The 21078-nt window shown below is 48.9% G+C and overlaps 1 protein-coding gene across 1 annotated transcript in view; it reads right to left on the bottom strand.

Annotated features, from left to right (window-relative positions):
• Window positions 1–21078, bottom strand: part of ERBB2 (erb-b2 receptor tyrosine kinase 2) — a 377312-nt gene that overhangs the window by 163072 nt on the left and 193162 nt on the right. Inside the window, exon 4 of the mRNA XM_086924358.1 lies at window positions 13656–13790. Coding sequence (XP_086780484.1) covers window positions 13656–13790 — 135 coding nt within the window. The remainder of the gene's footprint in view (window positions 1–13655; window positions 13791–21078) is intronic.

The following is a 21078-nucleotide window of genomic DNA, read 5'->3' as shown; positions in this document are numbered from 1 at the left end:
TGGTCTGGTTGCGGAGGGTCAGGAGCAGGTCTGGAAGGTCCTGAGGCGGAGCGGGCTCTTCCGGGGTTTGTTCTGGGGGGTCAGGGCGGCCGGCGTCTTCCTCTGGAGTGATCGGGGGAGGAGGTGCTGGCCATTCGGGCTCGTCGGGTCTGGGGACGGCACGGGCGGCCATGGACCGGGTTGTTACGCACGCCCAGTCGGGGAGGCCCAGCATCCCCAGGTGTTCTCTTCTCTCAACGGCCGCCCACGGGGAACTCTCGAGATCGTTTCCCAGGAGGCAGTCAACGGGGGCATCATCGCGGACAGTCACCTTCAGCATGCCGGACACTCCTCCCCACTCAAAGGGGACACAGGCCATCCGACATAGGCTCTCAGAATTGTCAGCTGAACGGACAGGGCAAAGGACGTTTGGCAGGATTTGTTCTGGGGTCACCAGGTGACAGCGGAGGGCCGTCACACTGGCCCCGGTGTCACGCAGGGCTTCGGCCTTGCGCCCGTTGATGTTCACCCACTGGCTGTATTTTCGGGTGTTTGCGGGTAGGGGGACCCGCGGGACCATGTCTCTTCCCCCTAGGCAAGCCAGGACCATGGCGGCAGGTTCCCACTCGGGCTGTTCCTGTTCATATTCTTCATGCTCTGCGTACGTTTGTTCTTCTCCTAGGGCGGCGGCCGCGACCTGGCGGGCCCGGGAGTCTGGTTCTTGGGGCAGTTCGGGTCGTTGGCATAGTGTCCGACCCGCTGGCACCGATGGCACGTGACATTGGCTCGGAACCCTGGGCGCATCGGAGGATTCCCCCGCCCAGCCGGGGGTGGGGTGTTGACGGGAGCTGCCGGGGCGGCATCTCTGCCCCGGCCCTGGCCTCCTCCTCCTCCTCGGGGACGATGAGGGCCTTGGTTGTTTCGGTTCTGCTCGTTTGGCCCACTCCGGGCCACTCGGGTGCTCTCCCATCGGTCAGCCTCAGCGGCGAGCTGCCGAGGGTCAGTCAATTTACTGTCGAGGAGGTGCTGCCTGAGCTCGACGAAGCAGTTGTTGGAGAGGTGCTCCCATACAATGAGATTGAAGAGTTGCTCGTAGGTGGTGACTCGGCTACCATTGATCCACCCTTCGAAGGCTCGGCTAAAATAGTTCACATATTCCACCCAAGTTGTACCCGGGATCCGGGTGCAGTCGCGGAACCTCTGGCGGTACATCTCGGGCGTGAGTCCATATCGAGTGAGGAGGGCGGCCTTCATGTGATCATAGGACGTCATCTGATGGTCCGGGGGCTGTAACAGGGCATCGCGGCCTTCATTGACGAACCTACCCCATAGACCGGCTCCCCAGTCACTTCGATCGATCCGGTGGGAGGTCATGGCGATCTCATACGCCTTGAACCACTGTTGTATGTCATCGTTCCGATAGTATTCTCGGACAACGTCCTTGGGGATGTGGACTTTTTGTTCCGTAGCGCCTGGGGTGCGCGGTTGCTCGGGCACCCCTAGTTCTTTGTTTTGTTTTCGTAGTTCTATTTCAGCTAGCTTGCGCTCGTGTTCGTATGCCAGTCTCTTTTCTTCGAGTTCTTTGTCTTTGCTTTTCTTCCCGCTCTTCTCGGAGCCGTAGGTGTTCTAAGTTCAGTTTTTGTTCCGCTAGTTTTAGCTCGCCGTCCATCTTGAGCCGTGCCATCTCTAATTCGTGTAGTCTGTTTCTTTCTCTTTCTTGGATCTCTTCCTGTGAGAGACCCGCTCTCCGTTCTTAGGGAGTAGTGGTGTTGATCTCTGATGCTGCGACGTTTTGGTCCGGGGGTCTGACGGCCCCGGTTTCCGCCCAAGATTCGATGGCGTGCATGAAATCGTCTTTCGTGCTCAGACCGGTGGTAGCAATGCCTAGTTCGATGCAAAATTGTTTTAACTCACGATGGCTGTACTCTTCCAATTTCTCCATCTGGAATTTTTCTGTGGATCCGCTCTCTTTGGTTGTCATTGTGGTTTAGTCGTGGGGTGAGTCACTCTCTGTACGTACGCGTTGATTCGGATCGCGCCGCTGGCCACCAATGTTAGACGGGACCTGGAGGGTCGGCCGAGGACAAGGGGAGAGGTCTCCGGGGAGAGCCGTCTCCAGCGATCGTACAGACCAGTAACTTCCCCCCCCACAGACGGACACCACCCAAAGATAAAGTTTAACGTTCTTTTATAAGCAATCTTGAAGTACGGTAGAATGGTACAAGGAGGTCAGGACTCAGGGGTCCCCTCGATTCTAGTCTCTTGGAAGGGAAAAGGGGGTAGCTGGACAGTCTCGTTACCAATCTGGTAGTTACGATGAGATGATGGGTAGCTCACAATCCTCGAGCTCGGTGTTCTAGGAGGACGGGCCGCGGCAGCGCCAGCAGGTCCCGAGAAGATCGTAGGCGGCAACAGTCCGCGGCAGCGCCAGCAGGTCCCGACGAAGATGGTAGTTACAACGGGCCGCGGTAGCGCCAGCAGGTCCCGACGAGGATGAAGGTTGCAGAGGGCCGCGGCAGCGCCAGCAGGCAGGACGACAGTTCACGAGGCAGGGCTGCGGCAGCGCCTGCAGTCCGTCAAGGATGAGTTCTTCACGGTGTCTCTCGACTCCAGGATACAACTGCCTTCCTGCTCTGGAGCTGCCCCAGTTATAGGGCTCGCGCCCTTTGATGTCCGGACCCTCGCACTTGGAGGTCGGGAGGTCCGGGATGAGGGAGTCCAGACACCCAGCAGGGGGGTGGAGCCAGCGCCCGGGGAGGCTGGGGGCGATAGGCACCTGGAGGGGGAGAGCCATCGAAACTCCTCTCTCCCATTGACCTGCCAAGTGGTCCGCTCACCTCCCGGGTGGATGGTGGTGCCGGGCTGTCGGGGCCTGGCCAGGCCCAGGGTTAGGGTCGAGCTGAGGCCACGCGGCCTCATGGTGCAGTGTCCAAGATGGCGGCTGGGCCCGGGCGATGGTGCCGGTGGAGGCCCAGGCCGGTGTTACGGAGATGTTCGAGGGCAGGAGTCCCGTGTGGGACGGGTTACGGGTTACTTCTGGGGGTGGTTTCTGGAGAGTCGGTGTCCTGGCTCTGTCATGCGGGGAGGGAGCGAGCCCCCTTCTGGGGCCTGTCCAACATGCGTCCCCCCCAGCTGAAGGCGGGGAGAGTTACCCATCCTCTTGGGGACTCTCTCCGTCGAGGCGGAAAAAACGGGACAGGCCATCCGCATTGGCGTGATCTTGCCCAGGGCGATGCTCCACAGTAAAGTCCATCCCTTGCAGGGAGATGGACCATCGCAGCAGTTTTGGATTTTCCCCCCGCATCTGCATTAACCACTGCAGGTGCGATGGTCTGTTTGTACCCGGAAGTGGGTACCGAAGAGGTAGGGCCGGAGTTTCTTGAGGGCCCACACCACTGCGAAGGCCTCCCGCTCGATGGTACTCCAGCGTTGTTCTCGGGCCAGTAGGCGTCGGCTGATGAAGGCCACTGGCTGATCGACCCCCTCGGAGTTGAGTTGCGAGAGGACGGCCCCAATACCATGGTCCGAGGCATCGGTCTGGACTATGAACTCGCGGCTGTAGTCGGGGGCCTGGAGCCGGGGCGGTGCACATGGCGGCCTTCAGTTTCTCGAAGGCCGCTTGACAGTCTGAAGTCCAGTTGACCGTTTTGGGATGCTTTTTGGATGTGAGTTCCGTGAGGGGCCCCACAATGCTGCCATAGTCCTTCACGAACCTCCGATAGTATCCGGTGAGCCCCAGGAAGGCTCGTACCTTGGTTTGGGTGACGGGGGCTGCCAGGACTGGATGGCAGCGATCTTGAGCTGGAGAGGTGCCACCAGACCGCTCCCCACTTGGTGTCCAAGGTAGGTCACGGACCCTTGGCCGATTTGGCATTTGCTGGCCTTGATGGTGAGGCCAGCTCGCTTAAGGGCCTGCAGGACCTCTCGGAGGTGGCAGAGGTGGTCTGACCAGTGGCGGCTGTATACTGCGATATCGTCCAGGTAGGCGGCACTGAAGTCTTCGAGGCCCGCCAATACCTGGTTCACAAGTCTCTGAAAAGTGGCTGGAGCGTTTTGCATACCGAAGGGCATCACGGTGAACTGGTAGTGCCCATCCGGGGTGGAGAAAGCGGATCGTTCTTGAGCCCTGGGGGTGAGGCCGATCTGCCAGTAGCCCGCTGTCAGGTCGAAGATGCTTAGGTAGCGGGCAGCCCGCATGCGGTCGACCAGTTCATCTGCTCGAGGGATAGGATGAGCGTCGGTTCTGGTGACAGCATTCAGACCCCTATAGTCGACGCAGAACCGGAGCTCGGGGGTGGTGCCCGGGGCGGCCGCTTTGGGTACCAGTACGACTGGGCTGGCCCAGGGGCTGTCCGAGGGCTCGATGACCCCGAGGGCGAGCATCTTGGTGACCTCTTCTTGGATGCAGGCTTGCACCCGGTCCGGGACTCGGTAGGCTCGGTGTCTAATAGGGGGACTGTCCCCAGTATCCACGTCGTGAAGGCACCAGGGGGTGACCCCGGGGGTGAGGGAAAACAGGTCTGCAAATTGCAACAGGAGGGTCCGACAGTCTTGGCGCTGCTCCGGGGTCAGGGCATCGGAGAGTCGGACCCCGTCCACGGAACCATCTCTCTCATGGGTCCTCAGCAGGTCCGGGAGTGGCTCGGAGTCTTCTTCCGCCCCACTGTCTGTAGCCATCAGGAGGCTGAGCTCTGAGCGCACAAAGTGTGGTTTGAGTCTGTTGGCGTGGAGGACCCGGAGGGGGTTTCAGGGGGACTCCATGTCGATGAGATAGGTGACAGGGCCCTTGCGTTCGACCACCTTGAAGGGTCCTGTCCATTTGTCTTGCAAGGCACAAGGTTTGGTGGGGGACATCACCCACACCTGCTGACCAGGTTCAAACTCAATGGAGGAGGCATGTTGGTCGTACCATTTCTTCATGTCCTCCTGACTGGCCTCTAGGTTGGCTTTAGCGATCTCCCTGAATCGCCTGGTCTGGTTGCGGAGGGTCAGGAGCAGGTCTGGAAGGTCCTGAGGCGGAGCGGGCTCTTCCGGGGTTTGTTCTGGGGGGTCAGGGCGGCCGGCGTCTTCCTCTGGAGTGATCGGGGGAGGAGGTGCTGGCCATTCGGGCTCGTCGGGTCTGGGGACGGCACGGGCGGCCATGGACCGGGTTGTTACGCACGCCCAGTCGGGGAGGCCCAGCATCCCCAGGTGTTCTCTTCTCTCAACGGCCGCCCACGGGGAACTCTCGAGATCGTTTCCCAGGAGGCAGTCCACGGGGGCATCATCGCGGACAGTCACCTTCAGCATGCCGGACACTCCTCCCCACTCAAAGGGGACACAGGCCATCCGACATAGGCTCTCAGAATTGTCAGCTGAACGGACAGGGCAAAGGACGTTTGGCAGGATTTGTTCTGGGGTCACCAGGTGACAGCGGACGGCCGTCACACTGGCCCCGGTGTCACGCAGGGCTTCGGCCTTGCGCCCGTTGATGTTCACCCACTGGCTGTATTTTCGGGTGTTTGCGGGTAGGGGGACCCGCGGGACCATGTCTCTTCCCCCTAGGCAAGCCAGGACCATGGCGGCAGGTTCCCACTCGGGCTGTTCCTGTTCATATTCTTCATGCTCTGCGTACGTTTGTTCTTCTCCTAGGGCGGCGGCCGCGACCTGGCGGGGCCCGGGAGTCTGGTTTTTGGGGCAGTTCGGGTCGTTGGCATAGTGTCCGACCCGCTGGCACCGATGGCACGTGACATTGGCTCGGGAACCCTGGGCGCATCGGAGGATTCCCCCGCCCAGCCGGGGGTAGGGTGTTGTTGACGGGAGCTGCCGGGGCGGCATCTCTGCCCCGGCCCTGGCCTCCTCCTCCTCCTCGGGGACGATGAGGGCCTTGGTTGTTTCGGTTCTGCTCGTTTGGCCCACTCCGGGCCACTCGGGTGCTCTCCCATCGGTCAGCCTCAGCGGCGAGCTGCCGAGGGTCAGTCAATTTACTGTCGAGGAGGTGCTGCCTGAGCTCGACGAAGCAGTTGTTGGAGAGGTGCTCCCATACAATGAGATTGAAGAGTTGCTCGTAGGTGGTGACTCGGCTACCTTTGATCCACCCTTCGAAGGCTCGGCTAAAATAGTTCACATATTCCACCAAGTTGTACCCGGGATCCGGGTGCAGTCGCGGAACCTCTGGCGGTACATCTCGGGCGTGAGTCCATATCGAGTGAGGAGGGCGGCCTTCATGTGATCATAGGACGTCATCTGATGGTCCGGGGGCTGTAACAGGGCATCGCGGCCTTCATTGACGAACCTACCCCATAGACCGGCTCCCCAGTCACTTCGATCGATCCGGTGGGAGGTCATGGCGATCTCATACGCCTTGAACCACTGTTGTATGTCATCGTTCCGATAGTATTCTCGGACGACGTCCTTGGGGATGTGGACTTTTTGTTCCGTAGCGCCTGGGGTGCGCGGTTGCTCGGGCACCCCTAGTTCTTTGTTTTGTTTTCGTAGTTCTATTTCAGCTAGCTTGCGCTCGTGTTCGTATGCCAGTCTCTTTTCTTCGAGTTCTCTTTGTCTTTGCTTTTCTTCCCGCTCTTCTCGGAGCCGTAGGTGTTCTAAGTTCAGTTTTTGTTCCGCTAGTTTTAGCTCGCCGTCCATCTTGAGCCGTGCCATCTCTAATTCGTGTAGTCTGTTTCTTTCTCTTTCTTGGATCTCTTCCTGTGAGAGACCCGCTCTCCGTTCTTAGGGAGTAGTGGTGTTGATCTCTGATGCTGCGACGTTTTGGTCCGGGGGTCTGACGGCCCCGGTTTCCGCCCAAGATTCGATGGCGTGCATGAAATCGTCTTTCGTGCTCAGACCGGTGGTAGCAATGCCTAGTTCGATGCAAAATAGTTTTAACTCACGATGGCTGTACTCTTCCAATTTCTCCATCTGGAATTTTTCTGTGGATCCGCTCTCTTTGGTTGTCATTGTGGTTTAGTCGTGGGGTGAGTCACTCTCTGTACGTACGCGTTGATTCGGATCGCGCCGCTGGCCACCAATGTTAGACGGGACCTGGAGGGTCGGCCGAGGACAAGGGGAGAGGTCTCCGGGGAGAGCCGTCTCCAGCGATCGTACAGACCAGTAACTTCCCCCCCACAGACGGACACCACCCAAAGATAAAGTTTAACGTTCTTTTATAAGCAATCTTGAAGTACGGTAGAATGGTACAAGGAGGTCAGGACTCAGGGGTCCCCTCGATTCTAGTCTCTTGGAAGGGAAAAGGGGGTAGCGGGACAGTCTCGTTACCAATCTGGTAGTTACGATGAGATGATGGGTAGCTCACAATCCTCGAGCTCGGTGTTCTAGGAGGACGGGCCGCGGCAGCGCCAGCAGGTCCCGAGAAGATCGTAGGCGGCAACAGTCCGCGGCAGCGCCAGCGGGTCCCGACGAAGATGGTAGTTACAACGGGCCGCGGTAGCGCCAGCAGGTCCCGACGAGGATGAAGGTTGCAGAGGGCCGCGGCAGCGCCAGCAGGCAGGACGACAGTTCACGAGGCAGGGCTGCGGCAGCGCCTGCAGTCCGTCAAGGATGAGTTCTTCACGGTGTCTCTTGACTCCAGGATACAACTGCCTTCCTGCTCTGGAGCTGCCCCAGTTATAGGGCTCGCGCCCTTTGATGTCCGGACCCTCGCACTTGGAGGTCGGGAGGTCCGGGATGAGGGAGTCCAGACACCCAGCAGGGGGGTGGAGCCAGCGCCCGGGGAGGCTGGGGGCGATAGGCACCTGGAGGGGGAGAGCCATCGAAACTCCTCTCTCCCATTGACCTGCCAAGTGGTCCGCTCACCTCCCGGGTGGATGGTGGTGCCGGGCTGTCGGGGCCTGGCCAGGCCCAGGGTTAGGGTCGAGCTGAGGCCACGCGGCCTCGTGGTGCAGTGTCCAAGATGGCGGCTGGGCCCGGGCGATGGTGCCGGTGGAGGCCCAGGCCGGTGTTACGGAGATGTTCGAGGGCAGGAGTCCCGTGTGGGACGGGTTACGGGTTACTTCTGGGGGTGGTTTCTGGAGAGTCGGTGTCCTGGCTCTGTCATGCGGGGAGGGAGCGAGCCCCCTTCTGGGGCCTGTCCAACAGATAGCGATTTTAATTTATTTTTTAAAACTTAAGAAAACAGTGTTCATTCAATTTAATATTTAGTTAAATGTAATAGCATTTTTTATTTTCTTCTACATTTAATATATTTATCCATTCACTGAAAAAAACAAAGGTTGAAGTAATACTATAGTTAAGTGTGATAAAAAAGATGTTTTTGTTTCAAAAAAACGTAGACATGCACAAAAAAAAATCAAAGGTTAAGGTAACGTTATAGTTAGGAGAAGCTATCAGGGGCAAAATTAACGTTTTGAACTAAACAATACACACAGAAAATACCCAGTTATAGTTAGCAAGTCTAGCTATAACTTGTGCACCCGCCATGCACTGCTTAGACCTTCACATATTAAATCACTCATGACATGTTCTATGACACCACTGATGACATCATCCAATGAGTGTGCTATTTTGCTTCATAGTTTATATAGTGGCGGGTACCTACTATATTACTTTTCTACCTAATTATTTACAGCCTATGTCCAGGTGCTGGTTGTAAGTGTTTATAAAACAGATGCGCCTCTAATGCATCATAGATGTGTAGAGGTATTAAACACGTTATATATCTTTGTATTGATCAAAGTATCAGTACATAGTATTGACACATTCATCCATAAACAGCCATTGAAGTGGGGGGAGCGCTGCTATATATCGATAGCCATATGTATGCTATTTTGATTATGACCTATTGCAGAACAAGGCGACATGCCTGTGCTGTGGTCCAGTGTTCAGCATTTGATCGCATCCATCCTATCACAGCATTTCTGCTCCGCTCTCCCAACACCCCAGTTCAATAATCATGTCAATGCTGTCTAAATTCATGTACAGGCTAAATTTACATTAATATTTAACAGAAAAATATTTTTACTACTTTTCCTAGTTAAATAAACTTTTTTACTTTTCTCTGTACAATACCATAGGTGGTGGCTCTCTCCCTATAGTAAGGTATAAAGAAACAAAAAAAGTTTATTAAGCATTATAATAAATTAGTAAACATATTTTCATGTTAAATCTGATTGCAATATTTATTATAAATGTAGAACAAAAAATGCTACAGCACTATTAACTTAATTATTTACAATGTTTTAAATGAATTTAAATTCTTAAATTAAAATTCTTTTTCTGAATGTGTAGTTTAAAAATAAATTCCCATCTACAGTATTTTTTTATTGTAAATAATAATCATTAAATTATAATTAACTATTATTTCGATATTACATATTATATGTTATATAATTACCTATTTTAAATAATGTAATTTACTTTAACATTACGTTCTATGGGGTTTTATTTTAAGTCCATATCTACATTATTTTCTATGGGAGGGTGTTGCAGTATCAGTGGTTGGCCTTGAGTTGTGCTGGACTGCCTTCTGTTTCTTTTTTGGCTGATATGATATCATATAAAGGGTTTTGTAGCGCGCTCTGTTACTAAAATAGTATCCTGGCGCGGAAGGTGAGGTCAGATTCCGAGGAAAAAATGGAAATTAGCAGAATTAGAGGGTGATGTTGAACAGATGGGTTTTCAGCCCTTTCTTGAAGGCCGTAATGTTAGGAGCAACTCTAAGATGGAAAGGGAGAGCATTCCAGGCCCTAGAGGCTGTAATAACTTAAACTCTAAATTTGGCTACACCTTCTTTTTCAGGGATGACTGTAAGCAAGAATCATATACAAGGAAAAGGGAGACAGAAGGACAAACTGATCAGAAAGAGCAAGACAGAAACGGGACACAGTGAAGCACGCAGATTAGAAAAAAATCCCCAGCGAAAGCAGATGACCTTGAGCAAGAACCACGTACAAGAGAAGAAGGAAACAATGAGAAAAAAATGAAGTAGCAAGAATCACCAGAAAAGATGGAGCCAGCGAGATAAACTGCCTATTACGAATCACCTGTAAGAAATCCGGTTGAACATGAGCAAGAACCACAATGCAACAATAAAAGGAGCCAATGAGACAAAGTGATAATCAAGAATAACCAATTAGCACAGAGATGAGGCATCCGGACACGCAAATTAGCAAGCATTAGCCAAAAAATCGAGCACAGACTTTGACACAGACATGACTACAGTTTAGAGGCGCAAACAGACACCTGTCAAGGGGCGTATATATATAGGAGTATGAGATACAGACACGAGCATTGGGAATGCTCACATATATCCAACAAAAAAGGGTAAGAAATGGAGACACATCTATACCTCGAGAATGACATGTATAAGAACAGGGTGAGAGGCACGTGCTGATGCACAGGGTGAGATTCGCACGACCATTACGACATAATGAAATAAAATAGTGAGAGTGCAAGAGACCGACAGGATGACGTAGAGAAAAGGCTCTGATGCACATAGATACACACAGTAGTTTAAGATAAGGCACTCAAACATGTAGCAGTATATTGTAATGATGAAAGATGCGCAGTCAGGGTCTTGTAGTTACAACAAGTACGTTTATTCTTAAGTTACAAAGTAGATTCTAAGTTATAGGAAGATGGTAAGTCCTTTAGATGTTCCTTAAGTTGCCCAGTAATTGCCCCAGTTAATGCCCCACCAGGAGCAGCCTCATGGCTGCTCAGCCATCCAGATCAACTGACACTCCACTCATACAAACACACTCCAACATTCTACATGACCTCATCACAAGCTGAGCAGGTAGGCAGAGAACTATTGAAAGGAGAGTGCAGCAGGTAAAAGGAAGACTACAACACAGTACAAGTCAGACCCACCAGGAAACAGCACACATATACTAGGACAAGCTCCTGTCCAAAGGGACAGACACCACCATGCACAGTGACAGGCACAGTCCAGCTCATGTCATAGTTATAGTGAAAGACAGCCTCATGCAGAGTGACACCTCATAGACACCACCAATCAGCCACAAATTATTCCGGCCCTGCACTGTCAGCACAGCTTGCCTGACACTTCTGTCTATCAGTGCCTTAGAAAGTCTCCTTCATTATCATCCACACACCCCTGGACCCAACAAAACGTGATAAGATGGATGTCACACCTCTAAACCTTTACTTCCATGCAGCACTACAATCCTTGGAGACTCTCTATTTTCCTTTGAAGGGGAAGCACCCTTCAGATGAAAATATTCAGCAAGAACAAACCAGTATTCACAATTTGATTTCAGACTGCTGCAAGTAGTCAATAACACCCTCCGTATTGAAGATACAAATGCACCCCACCTCCTGATCCTGCTTAGACTCTCAAGTGCCTTAAAAACAGTCGACCATCAAGCACTGAATCATACACTAGAAATATACAATCCTGCAGTGGTTCACCCCAACTGCAGCTTTAAACAGTTTGCTTGGAGTTCCCACGAAACCATTTTCTCTGCCATCATCTTCAGAATCTCAATGGAACTACTTGGATCCATACTCACTAACAACATTGAGATCCATCACTACACTGATGACACTGTACTCTATCTTAATGTTTCCTTCACCAATGATTCCTACTGTCAGAAATGACCATGAATCAAACACCTAGGCTTTGCCCATTGCTCAGCATTCCATTGCGTCTCACATGTATAAGAACAGTCATGCATACCCTTGTGCTGATGGAGCTCAGATTTTATCTGGAGTCAGATGTTGCTTTATTTTTGTGCTTCAGACAGACTGCATTTAAATTGACATGCACATTTTGGTGCAAATGAAAGCACATGAGACATGAAATGAGGCCTAGTCAGCCTGAAATGCTTGAGCAGAATTATGTGTTTTTGCAGTGTAGAAGAAAACTCGTGATTTCGGGGGCCTTTTTAGCTTTGAAGATAACCAAGGAATGTATTCTCTCTTCCCATCTCTTTTTCTTGTAATCTATACCCCTGTTTCTGTTTTAAAAGACTTTGGCTTTGTTGCCTATTTAGACAAATATATTCAGTTCATAACACATCTTATAATGTGTGTAAATTAACCATGCAAAATCACTACACGGGGGTCAACGTATTTTGCATGAAAAGCTATCTAAAACATTAGAGCATGTTGCTATGAGTATGTATTAACTGTGTGCGCTTTGAACATTTACACTAGTGCAAAAATTATGCTATTTTGTACATTGCACATTTTTGCATGTTGTGCACGAAGAATAAGAAAAGCTGCTTTAACTTAATAGCTTTTGCTAGGTAATCACTTATACAGGGTATTAGTATGGGGGAGGTAAACATAATGGGATTTATTTAGTAAACTGATACTATTTTTGTGTTTGCAAATGGCTGCCTGTGAATCCAGCAAGGCTGTGAATTGTATTGAAAGAAGAGAGCATGCGCAGATTATACCAGCTTGCCTCAAGTGGCGAAAGGAGTCAAGGCCACTGTGAACTGTACATTCTTGTGATCGTGCCAATGCACCAGTGTTAGTTAAAATATCTTTCCTGCGTGCGATGTGACAGGAAGGAGGAAATAGACTGAAACATTTTTCCTAGTAAATGTTGCTAAAACATATTAATGTATTAATCATTAACGCTTCTTTTGTTAAAACCGGTATGGTTTGAAATTTGCAGTGAAAACAGGATGGTGATACCCTCATGCCATCTATGCTAACCAATCAGGTATAAGCTTTACTGAAAAATGCAACATTATTAGCTAGTCAGCCAATAATTAGAGTATAAATAAAGACCTCTTTGGAGGCGTGTTTGGCTTTTGGGGCGTGTGAGCTCTTGAGAGGGAGCAGATTAGACCAGACATCATATGGCTTAGGTACGAGAAATGTCGCAGGTGCAGCCTGGGAGGAGATTGCGTCGAGGAGAGACAGTGGGAGGGGTTCTTGCTCATATTTTTCAGACAAATCCTTTCACGTCATATTTTTGGCAAGTCAGATCATATTCCTCTGTGGACTTGTGAAGGGTGGGCTGTCTGACTCCGAAGCACAGACAGGCAGATTGATCAGACCAGGGCAGAGAGAGCAACAGATAGAAAGGGTTTAGAATTGGATGCTAAAACTTTAAGATCATGCTTTGACTAATCAATTAGTTTTGAAAAGTTGTACTTGTCTTATGCATTTATTTCTCTTCATGGGAGATTTTTGCCAATTAATAAATATTGATTAGCCTTGCAAACTTATTCTTGAATTATATTTTTCCTGAACTCTTAAAAGAATTCTGACTGACATTTGATGCCCTATTCCTTTTCTTTATGGAATGCTTTGTATGCAACCTATAATATGTTCTGTATTAATTTTATTTTTCCTGCTTTTCAAATTCTATAACCGGATTGATATTGGACTAATGAATAAAGGATCAGAAAAACTTCACTTTTAACTAAGAAAATAAAACCCTTTAAAATACTCACCAACTCTCTTTATTGGCTTAATTAATAATTGCATTTTTTATTTTTCATGTTTATGTAAAGTCTCCTGAAGGTAATATACAGTGGTAAGGGTCCAGTGGTAAATTAGGGGTAAATGATGTTTTGCATTGAGAAATTACCGTGAAATTAACGCTGAATCAGTGCACAGTAACAGACACAGTCTAACACATGCCATATTCGGACACAGAGTTTTTGTCACTCTCACACATTACAGACACCCTTGCGTACAGGGACGGACATCTTCATGAACCCTCGAACCCTCGAACCCTAGGGTGTGACAGTCCTTACACTCGCGGCTCCTGTTGACGTCCAGCTTGGTATCTTTGATGCTGTTGTGCTTGTAGAAGATGTCGTTCCAGTGCAGAGTTTCTTGGAAGCACAGCTGTGAGTTACCCGTAATCCACACACCTCCTTTCAGGATTTCTGAGGGATGGAAAAAAAAGGTCAGTATTCCAGAAGTTTCCATCATCCTCAATGGATAGGACAATGTCCCGCCTGATAATCATAGATTTAGGGCCTGATTTCGACTCGGACGGTGCTCTGCCGGCTCTCTGCCAGCACATCACCGCCAAAGCCGCCCAAGGACTGCCCGCCTAATTACGAGTTCAACTAGTGCAGGCAGACGGTCGTTTTGCCTTTCCCATGGCAGTCCCCTGAAAAAGGGCAGCACAATGGGAACAGCAAAAATGTTCCAGAACGGCATGGACTGTGAAGTCCATGCCGGAACTGGGGATGCAAGCAAACAGGGGGCACATGTTGTGTCCCCCTGAATGCATCCCCATGCCTTTTTTCCCCCACGCCTGCCTTTTTGTGGTAGGCTCACCACCATGAAAAAGCTTGTGGTGTGAGGAATTCGTAATCTGCTCGGTGGGACTGCGCCAGTCCAGCTCAGCATATTGCATTGCCCGTCTGCAGCGCCACCGCCAGGGAATGGCGGTTCCTTGGCACAGATGGTGGTCCACCGCCGGAATGACTCAGAGTTTTAATCCGGCAGACGGAACACCGCCACTGCGAGTCTGGCGATCCATGTACTGCTAGACCCGTAATCAGGCCCCTAGTTTCAAGTTTTTTATTTTTTTCCTGTAATGGACTAGTATTGAAAGCATGTCGCTTTATGGGGGGAGCTTCCATTTCCACACCAGGATTATAGGATTCTTTTTCCATTACCACCGATGGCCTTTTCCTTCACTCCTTCAAAGGAGGAGAAGGGTTTTTCTGGTTTAATTCAGAAATATTTTTGAGGAGTGAAAAAATTGTGACGACTTAACCAGAACTTCAGGTTTGCAGGCTGAAAGTCTGAAGATGTTGCATTGGAGATCCTCCTTTAGGAAGTTGGACAATGGTTATTTACATGTGTTGGGAGTGGTGTGTTCAGCCGCAGTGAAATATGAAAAACAACACAAGGTAACATTTACACACAAAAAACAGGCACTGCATCACAATAGAACACAAAGAGAAAGTTCATTATAGGACCGAAGCTTGAGGGGATTGCAACAGTGTTGGGAAAAGATTCTGGCAGGGTCAGTACATTGTTACCACTCATAGGCCTGTATGGTATTGGTATCGTGGTGTTACAGGCCAGTCAACTGCAATAGTAATCTTTACTGTAACACATAAAACCGTCTACAACAGATAAAAACACGGTGAGAAAAGATAATTTATACTTTTTATTTAAAAGAAAAACGATTCGATCTGAAATACATATTCTTTTAATAGCTGCATAATTTGTCATGGTTTGTTCCCAAAAGTGGAAATCTGGGCCTGTTGGGCCTGAATACATAATGTAAACAAGCAAGAGTGAGCGACTACCTCCTCCACCACTTTTCAGTTCATTCTGGACAAAGAAAAGCTTCCAAAGTTCTGGTTGTGGTATTATATCTGTTTATTTGTCCATAGTTCATTGCATGGTAAGATAAAGAGACTTTCACACAGCCAACACGTGTTTCGCCCCTATGTGGTCTTCCGGACAATGCTGTTGAGATACCTTTGAACCTGTATATTCAAAATTGGAATCAAAGACCAGATCTGAACTAGCTTTAAGCCCTGAGGAATCCCTGTGGTCTGCATGATCACATAGGGGCGAAACATGTGTTGGCACTGTGAAAGTCTCTTTATCGTACCATGCAATGAACTTTGGACAAATAAACAGATATAAAACCACAACCAGATCTCTGGAATATTTCTTTGTCAAGAATGAACTGAAAAGTGGTGGAGGAGGTACTCGTTCACTCCTGCCTGATCACTAACTGAGGTACCTAAAGGTTCAATACTTCGAGACTCACCTTTTCTAAATACCAGATAAAAGGCGAATACGACCTGGAGGGAAATCCTTGAACCTTCTATCATTACCAAATAATGTAAACAAGCATTGGAAAAGCCAATGTGTCTCACCTAGGCAAGAGCTATTGGCTTTGCCAATGTGTTTTAGCCATGTTGTACACCAGCGTGGATACTGTTCAGCATAGATAAACGTTAGTGGCATAAAGGAGAGTCACGTAGATAGAGTAGATAGCCATGGAGTATTATGGAGTGGCATAGAAAGTTGTGGAGGGAGCAGAGTGTCAGAGTGGAACGGCATAGAGTGGAGTACAGCATCGTACAACTGAGTGGAGTAGAGTATCATAGAGTTTCGTAGAGTGGAGTGACAGAGAGTGGAATTAAGTAATGTGGAGTGGCATAGAGGTAGTTGCGTAGAATGGAATAGAGTGTTGAAGAGTAGAGTGCCGTAGAGCAGAATAGAATGTGGTGGTGTGGCATGGAGTGGTGTAGTGTGTCGGGTGGAATGGCAGAGTGTCGTGGAGTAGAGCATCGTAGGGTGGAGGGGCATAGAGTATTGTAGAGTGGAGGGGCGTAGAGCAAAATAGATTGTGGTAGAGTGGCGTGGTGTAGTGTAGTAGGGTGGAATGGCAAAGAGTGGAGTAGAGTGGTGTGGAGTGTTGTAGAGTGTAGTGGCCTACAGTGTCGTAGAGTTTAGTGGCACAGAGTGGCATGGAGTCGAGTAGAGTAGAATGGCATGGAGTAGAGCATCGTAAGGGTGGAGGGGCATAGAGTGGCATAAAGTGGTATAGAGTGTAGTAAAGTTTCACAGTGGAGTGGCATGGAGTGGAGTGGTGTGGAGTGGAGAGGCATATAGTGGAGGGGCATAGAGTGGAATGGCATACAGTACAGTGCCTTAGAGTTTAATGGCGTGACGCAGAGTGTACTGGCATAGAGCACAGTGATTAGAGTAGAGTACCAAAGAGTGCAGTGGTGCAAAGTGGTGCAGAGTTGGGTATAGTGGCATAAAGTGGAGTGGTGCGCCGTAGAGTGCAGTGGTGTACATTAGAGTGGAATAGAGTGGCGATGCGTGCAGTGGCATAGAGTAAATTGTTTCAGAGTAGACTGGAGTGGAGTGGTGCAGGGTAGAGTGGAGTAGGATAGAGTGTAGTGCCATAGAGTAGAGTGGCGTAGAATGCAGTGGCACAGAGTGCAATGGTGGCGAGTGGATTAGAGTTATGTATAGTGGATAGGCACAGAGTGCATTGGCCTAGAAGTGACTGGTCCAGAGTAGAGTGTATTGGAGAAGAGTGAACTGGCATAGAATGCAGTGTTGCAGAGCAGAGTAGTGTAGAGTGGCGTGGAGTGGAGTGATGCAGAGTAGAGTGGAGTAGGCTAGTTTGGAATGGTGTAGAGTGCAGTGGTGTAGAGTAGAGTGGTGCAAACTGCACTGGCATTGAGTAGAGTGGTGCAGATTAGCGAGGCGTAAAGTGCAGTAGAGTGGAGTGGTGAAGAGTAGAGTGAAGTAACGCAGTGTAGAATGTCATAGAGTGTCATAGAGTGGAGTGACACAGAACAAAGTGGAGTGACAGAGTGCAGTAATGTAAAGTGGAGGGGCGTAGAGGGAGTTGCACAGATTGGAGCAGAGTGTTCTAGAGTAAATTGGCGTAAAGTAGAGTAGATTGCCGAGGAGTGGCATACAGTTGTGTAGTATAGTAGAATTGAATTGCAAAGAGTGGAGTAGAGTGCTGTGGAGTGTCCTAGAGTGGAGTGGTGTAAAGTGTTAGAGTGGAGTGGCATAGAGTAAAATAGTGGAGTGGAGTAGAATGGCATGGAGAAGCGTAGAGCATCGTAGGGAGTGTCGTATAGTGAAAATAAATGTTGTAGAGTGGAGTGGTCAGAGTGGAGGGGCATGGAGTGGCATAAAGTGGCATAGTATGGAGTAAAGTGTCAGAGTGGAGTGGCGTGAAGTGCAGTGGAGTATAGTGGAGTGGTGTAGCATACAGTAGAGTGGCCTAGAGTGAAATGTCATAGAGTGGATTGGCGAATGGAGGAGCGTAGAGTGGAGTGGCGTAGAGTGGTGGCGGGTGTAGAGTGGAGGGGCATACAGTGGAGTGGCATAGAGTGGAGTAGAGTGTCAGAGTGGAGTAGAGTTTAATGGAGTAGAGTGTCAAAGTGGACTATCAAGGAGCGTACTGTTGTAGAGGGGCCTAGGGTGCAGGGGCGTAGAGTGTTGCAGCGTAGAGTATAGTGGCTTAGAGTGAAGTGGTGCAGAGGAGACTGGCATAGAAGGCAGAGGCATAGATTGCATTGGTTTTGTGTATAGTGGTGTAGAGTGCATTGGCATAGAGTGCAGTGACAGAGCGCAGGTGCATATATCGGAGTGGTGCGGCATAGATTGCAGTGGCGTAGAGTTCTGTGTCATAGTGTGGACTGGAGTGGTGTGGCATAATGTAGAGCAGAGTAGTGTAGAGTGTAATGTCATAGAGTAGATTATTTCAGAGTAGAGTGAAGTGTCATGAGTGGGGCAGGGTAGACTGCAGTAGTACAGGATAGAGTGGAAAGGTGTAGAGTAGAGTACAGTGGTGTAGAGTGCAGTGGTGCAAAGTGGATTAGAATGGATTGGGGTACAGCGCAGTGGCGTAGAGTGTACTGGTGAAGAGTGCATTGGTGTAGAGTACAATAGAGTGGTGCAAAGTAAAATGCAGCGGCATAGAGTGCAGTTGAGCAGATTAGAGTAGCATAGAGCCTAGTGGCAGAGAGTGCAGTGTGGCAGAGTAGAGTGCCATATAGTGGAGTGGTGTAGAGTAGAGTGGCATAGACTGTATTTGGATAGAGTGCAGTGGCATGGTGTAAAGTGGTGTAAAGTGGAGTGGTGCACCATAGACTGCAGTGGCGTAGAGCGTAGTGGCATAGATTTGAGTGGTGTAGAGTGGAGTAGAGTGCAGTGGCATAAAGTAGATTGTTTCGGAGTAGAGTGAAGTGGAAAAGAGTGGAGTGGTGCAGGTTAGAGTGGAATGGTGGTGGGTACAGTGATAGAGTACATTGGCATGGAGTAAAGTGACGTAGAGAGCAGTGGCATAGATTGGAGTAGTGCAGAGTAGATTAGGGTTGCGTAGAGTGGATTGGCACAAAGTGCATTGGCGTAGAATGGACTGGTACAGAGTAGAGTGCATTGGCGTAGAGTGAAGTAACAGAGTGCAGTGGTGTAGAGTGCAGTGATGCAGAGTAGAGTGGCGTAGACTGCATTGTCATAGAGTAGAGTGCAACAGTGGAGTGTAGAGTGGAGTAGAGTAGAGTGCAGTGGAATGGAGTGCTGTAGAGTAGGGTGGAGTGGCGTAAAGTGGAGTAGGCATGGTGTGCTAGCGTACTGTCATTAAAGACAACATACTTTCAATTGAAATGACCATTACAGTTGCACAAACATACAGTTGTACTGATAAAACCATACATTACAGAAACAATAATGTGTAGGAATGTCATCACCTATTCTATTGATTTTGCTTTGATGTTATTAAAGTATTTGTTTTCACTGCACTTCAGAATTACCAAAAAATGTGCGTCATTTGTGCTTTCCTAATTCAGATATATTCTGCAATATCTGCACAGTTCATTTACAGACATTTTGTTGTGTGATAGATATAAATAAAATCGTACAGCCTTCCTCCACCATGATTCTCACCTAAAACCCTTTCACTTTGAAGTCAGAGAAAGAAAAGTAAACACTAAGCTTCCTCTGAAGACAGAGCCTGACATTTGACCTCTGTCTCTGAATGCACAGCAATGTGGCAAGATAAGAAGATTTAAAGGCCTGTTTACAGAAAGGAGCACTGATGGAAGAATACAAGGGGCCCTTGCAAACAAGCTTTGATCCACAGAAGAGACTAACTCAAGCGGGACATCCTAAAAGAAATAAAGTCAGCAAATAAAAAGCAATCAAATGTGAGTTACAAACCACAAAGCCAATGGTAAGCAAAGGGCGGAATGCTTTTTTAAAGGGAAGCATACCAAATGTCCCCAAGATGTCTTTAGAAAACCAGGCAGCTGTGCTGTCTAGTAGGCATTGACCTAAAGACGAATATGTATGAAATCATTTTAGAAGCCATACGCTGTCTAAAATGTCTAACTATATGGAATCACATGATGAAGACATTAAGCACCACACTGCGGCATATGTACCAGGAAGCCACTGCCTCTCAACGGTTGGCTCATCTTACAGACAACTTTCCAGATATTGCAATTATAAGTCCAGGAAGTAGTACTAAAGGTTGTGTAGGGAAATCCCCGCCGCTCATAACTAGGCTTTATAGTCTAAGGTTGATGTTTGGATTTGATCCAGCCCAAAACAATGAGGGCATCAGACTACCCAGATCATAGTACAATCCAGCCCCCTACATCAGAGATGATACACTCTAGGTTTAGTTTTTCACTAGGCCACTCATATTCCTAAGTATTTGAGTGCCCCCAGCTGCCACTTTAAACCAAGATCTGACCAACCTCCGAGGGCCAAAGACCCTAGGAGAAAGTCTCAGCTTCTGCAATGCGTGCACAAGCAAGATATGTTTGCACCACTGCTGAAGCTAGCCTGCCAGCCCATATGGAGCAGCATGACCAGTGGTCAGTTCTTTCCTAGTAATGCTTAGGGAAGGCTTAGTCAGTCCTACCCTCACTGAGTTATGGATCTTCTCTACTCTGTGCACATGTCTAATACTCTGCCCACCAACAGCTCTGCATGACTATTATAGAAAACCTGGAAGCCCATCCGCATCGGAGTCAGGTCAGTGACAACTCACGGATACCATAGTGTTCTCTCATCAGGCGTGGCACACTTGCCTTTTCAAGATATTTACCTATTAGTACAACATCAGGCTCTGTCGACTGCACATAAAGCTGCTGCATATATGATCAAAATACCTCTTTTACACGCTTCGTGTACATACATCGCCCCCGCACTCATCCACAAAAAGGACTTTATTTTGTCGGGGTTTTAGCTCTTCAGTAGCCACTGTAGCGTCCTACATGCCCCTATTTCCCTCCCTGTGATGCTGCTCTCTGGAAATCTATATATAATTTTGCAAAAGCGCTCACCCAACCCATATTTCTAGTCCATTAATGTATCCCACACTTCAGTCCAGCAATATCATTCTCTTTGCAGACTGACAACCTCCAGTGCAAAACAGTGTACAATGCTTAAGACTTATAATGTTCAACATAGGCATCTGCTCAAGACAAAATGCTACTGATTGGTCTACAGTTATAATAGGGATACTGGTACTCACTGTCTGGTACTAACACTGATAAGGATGCTCTTGTTAGTCGCAGAACATTCTTCTGTGCCAAAAATAAATATTATATTGATATTAGGATAATGTATCCTAAATGCCTCAGATCCTATCTGGTTTTCTTGAATTGAGACGTCAGCCATATTTTCCTTATACTACATTTGAAGGGCATT

The sequence above is a fragment of the Lissotriton vulgaris genome, chromosome 5, assembly GCF_964263255.1.
Source record: "Lissotriton vulgaris chromosome 5, aLisVul1.2, whole genome shotgun sequence".
In the NCBI taxonomy this organism is placed as follows: Eukaryota; Metazoa; Chordata; class Amphibia; order Caudata; family Salamandridae; genus Lissotriton; species Lissotriton vulgaris.
The sequence above is the reverse complement of the archived record's forward strand: the minus strand, read 5'-3'. Positions and strand labels throughout refer to the sequence as shown.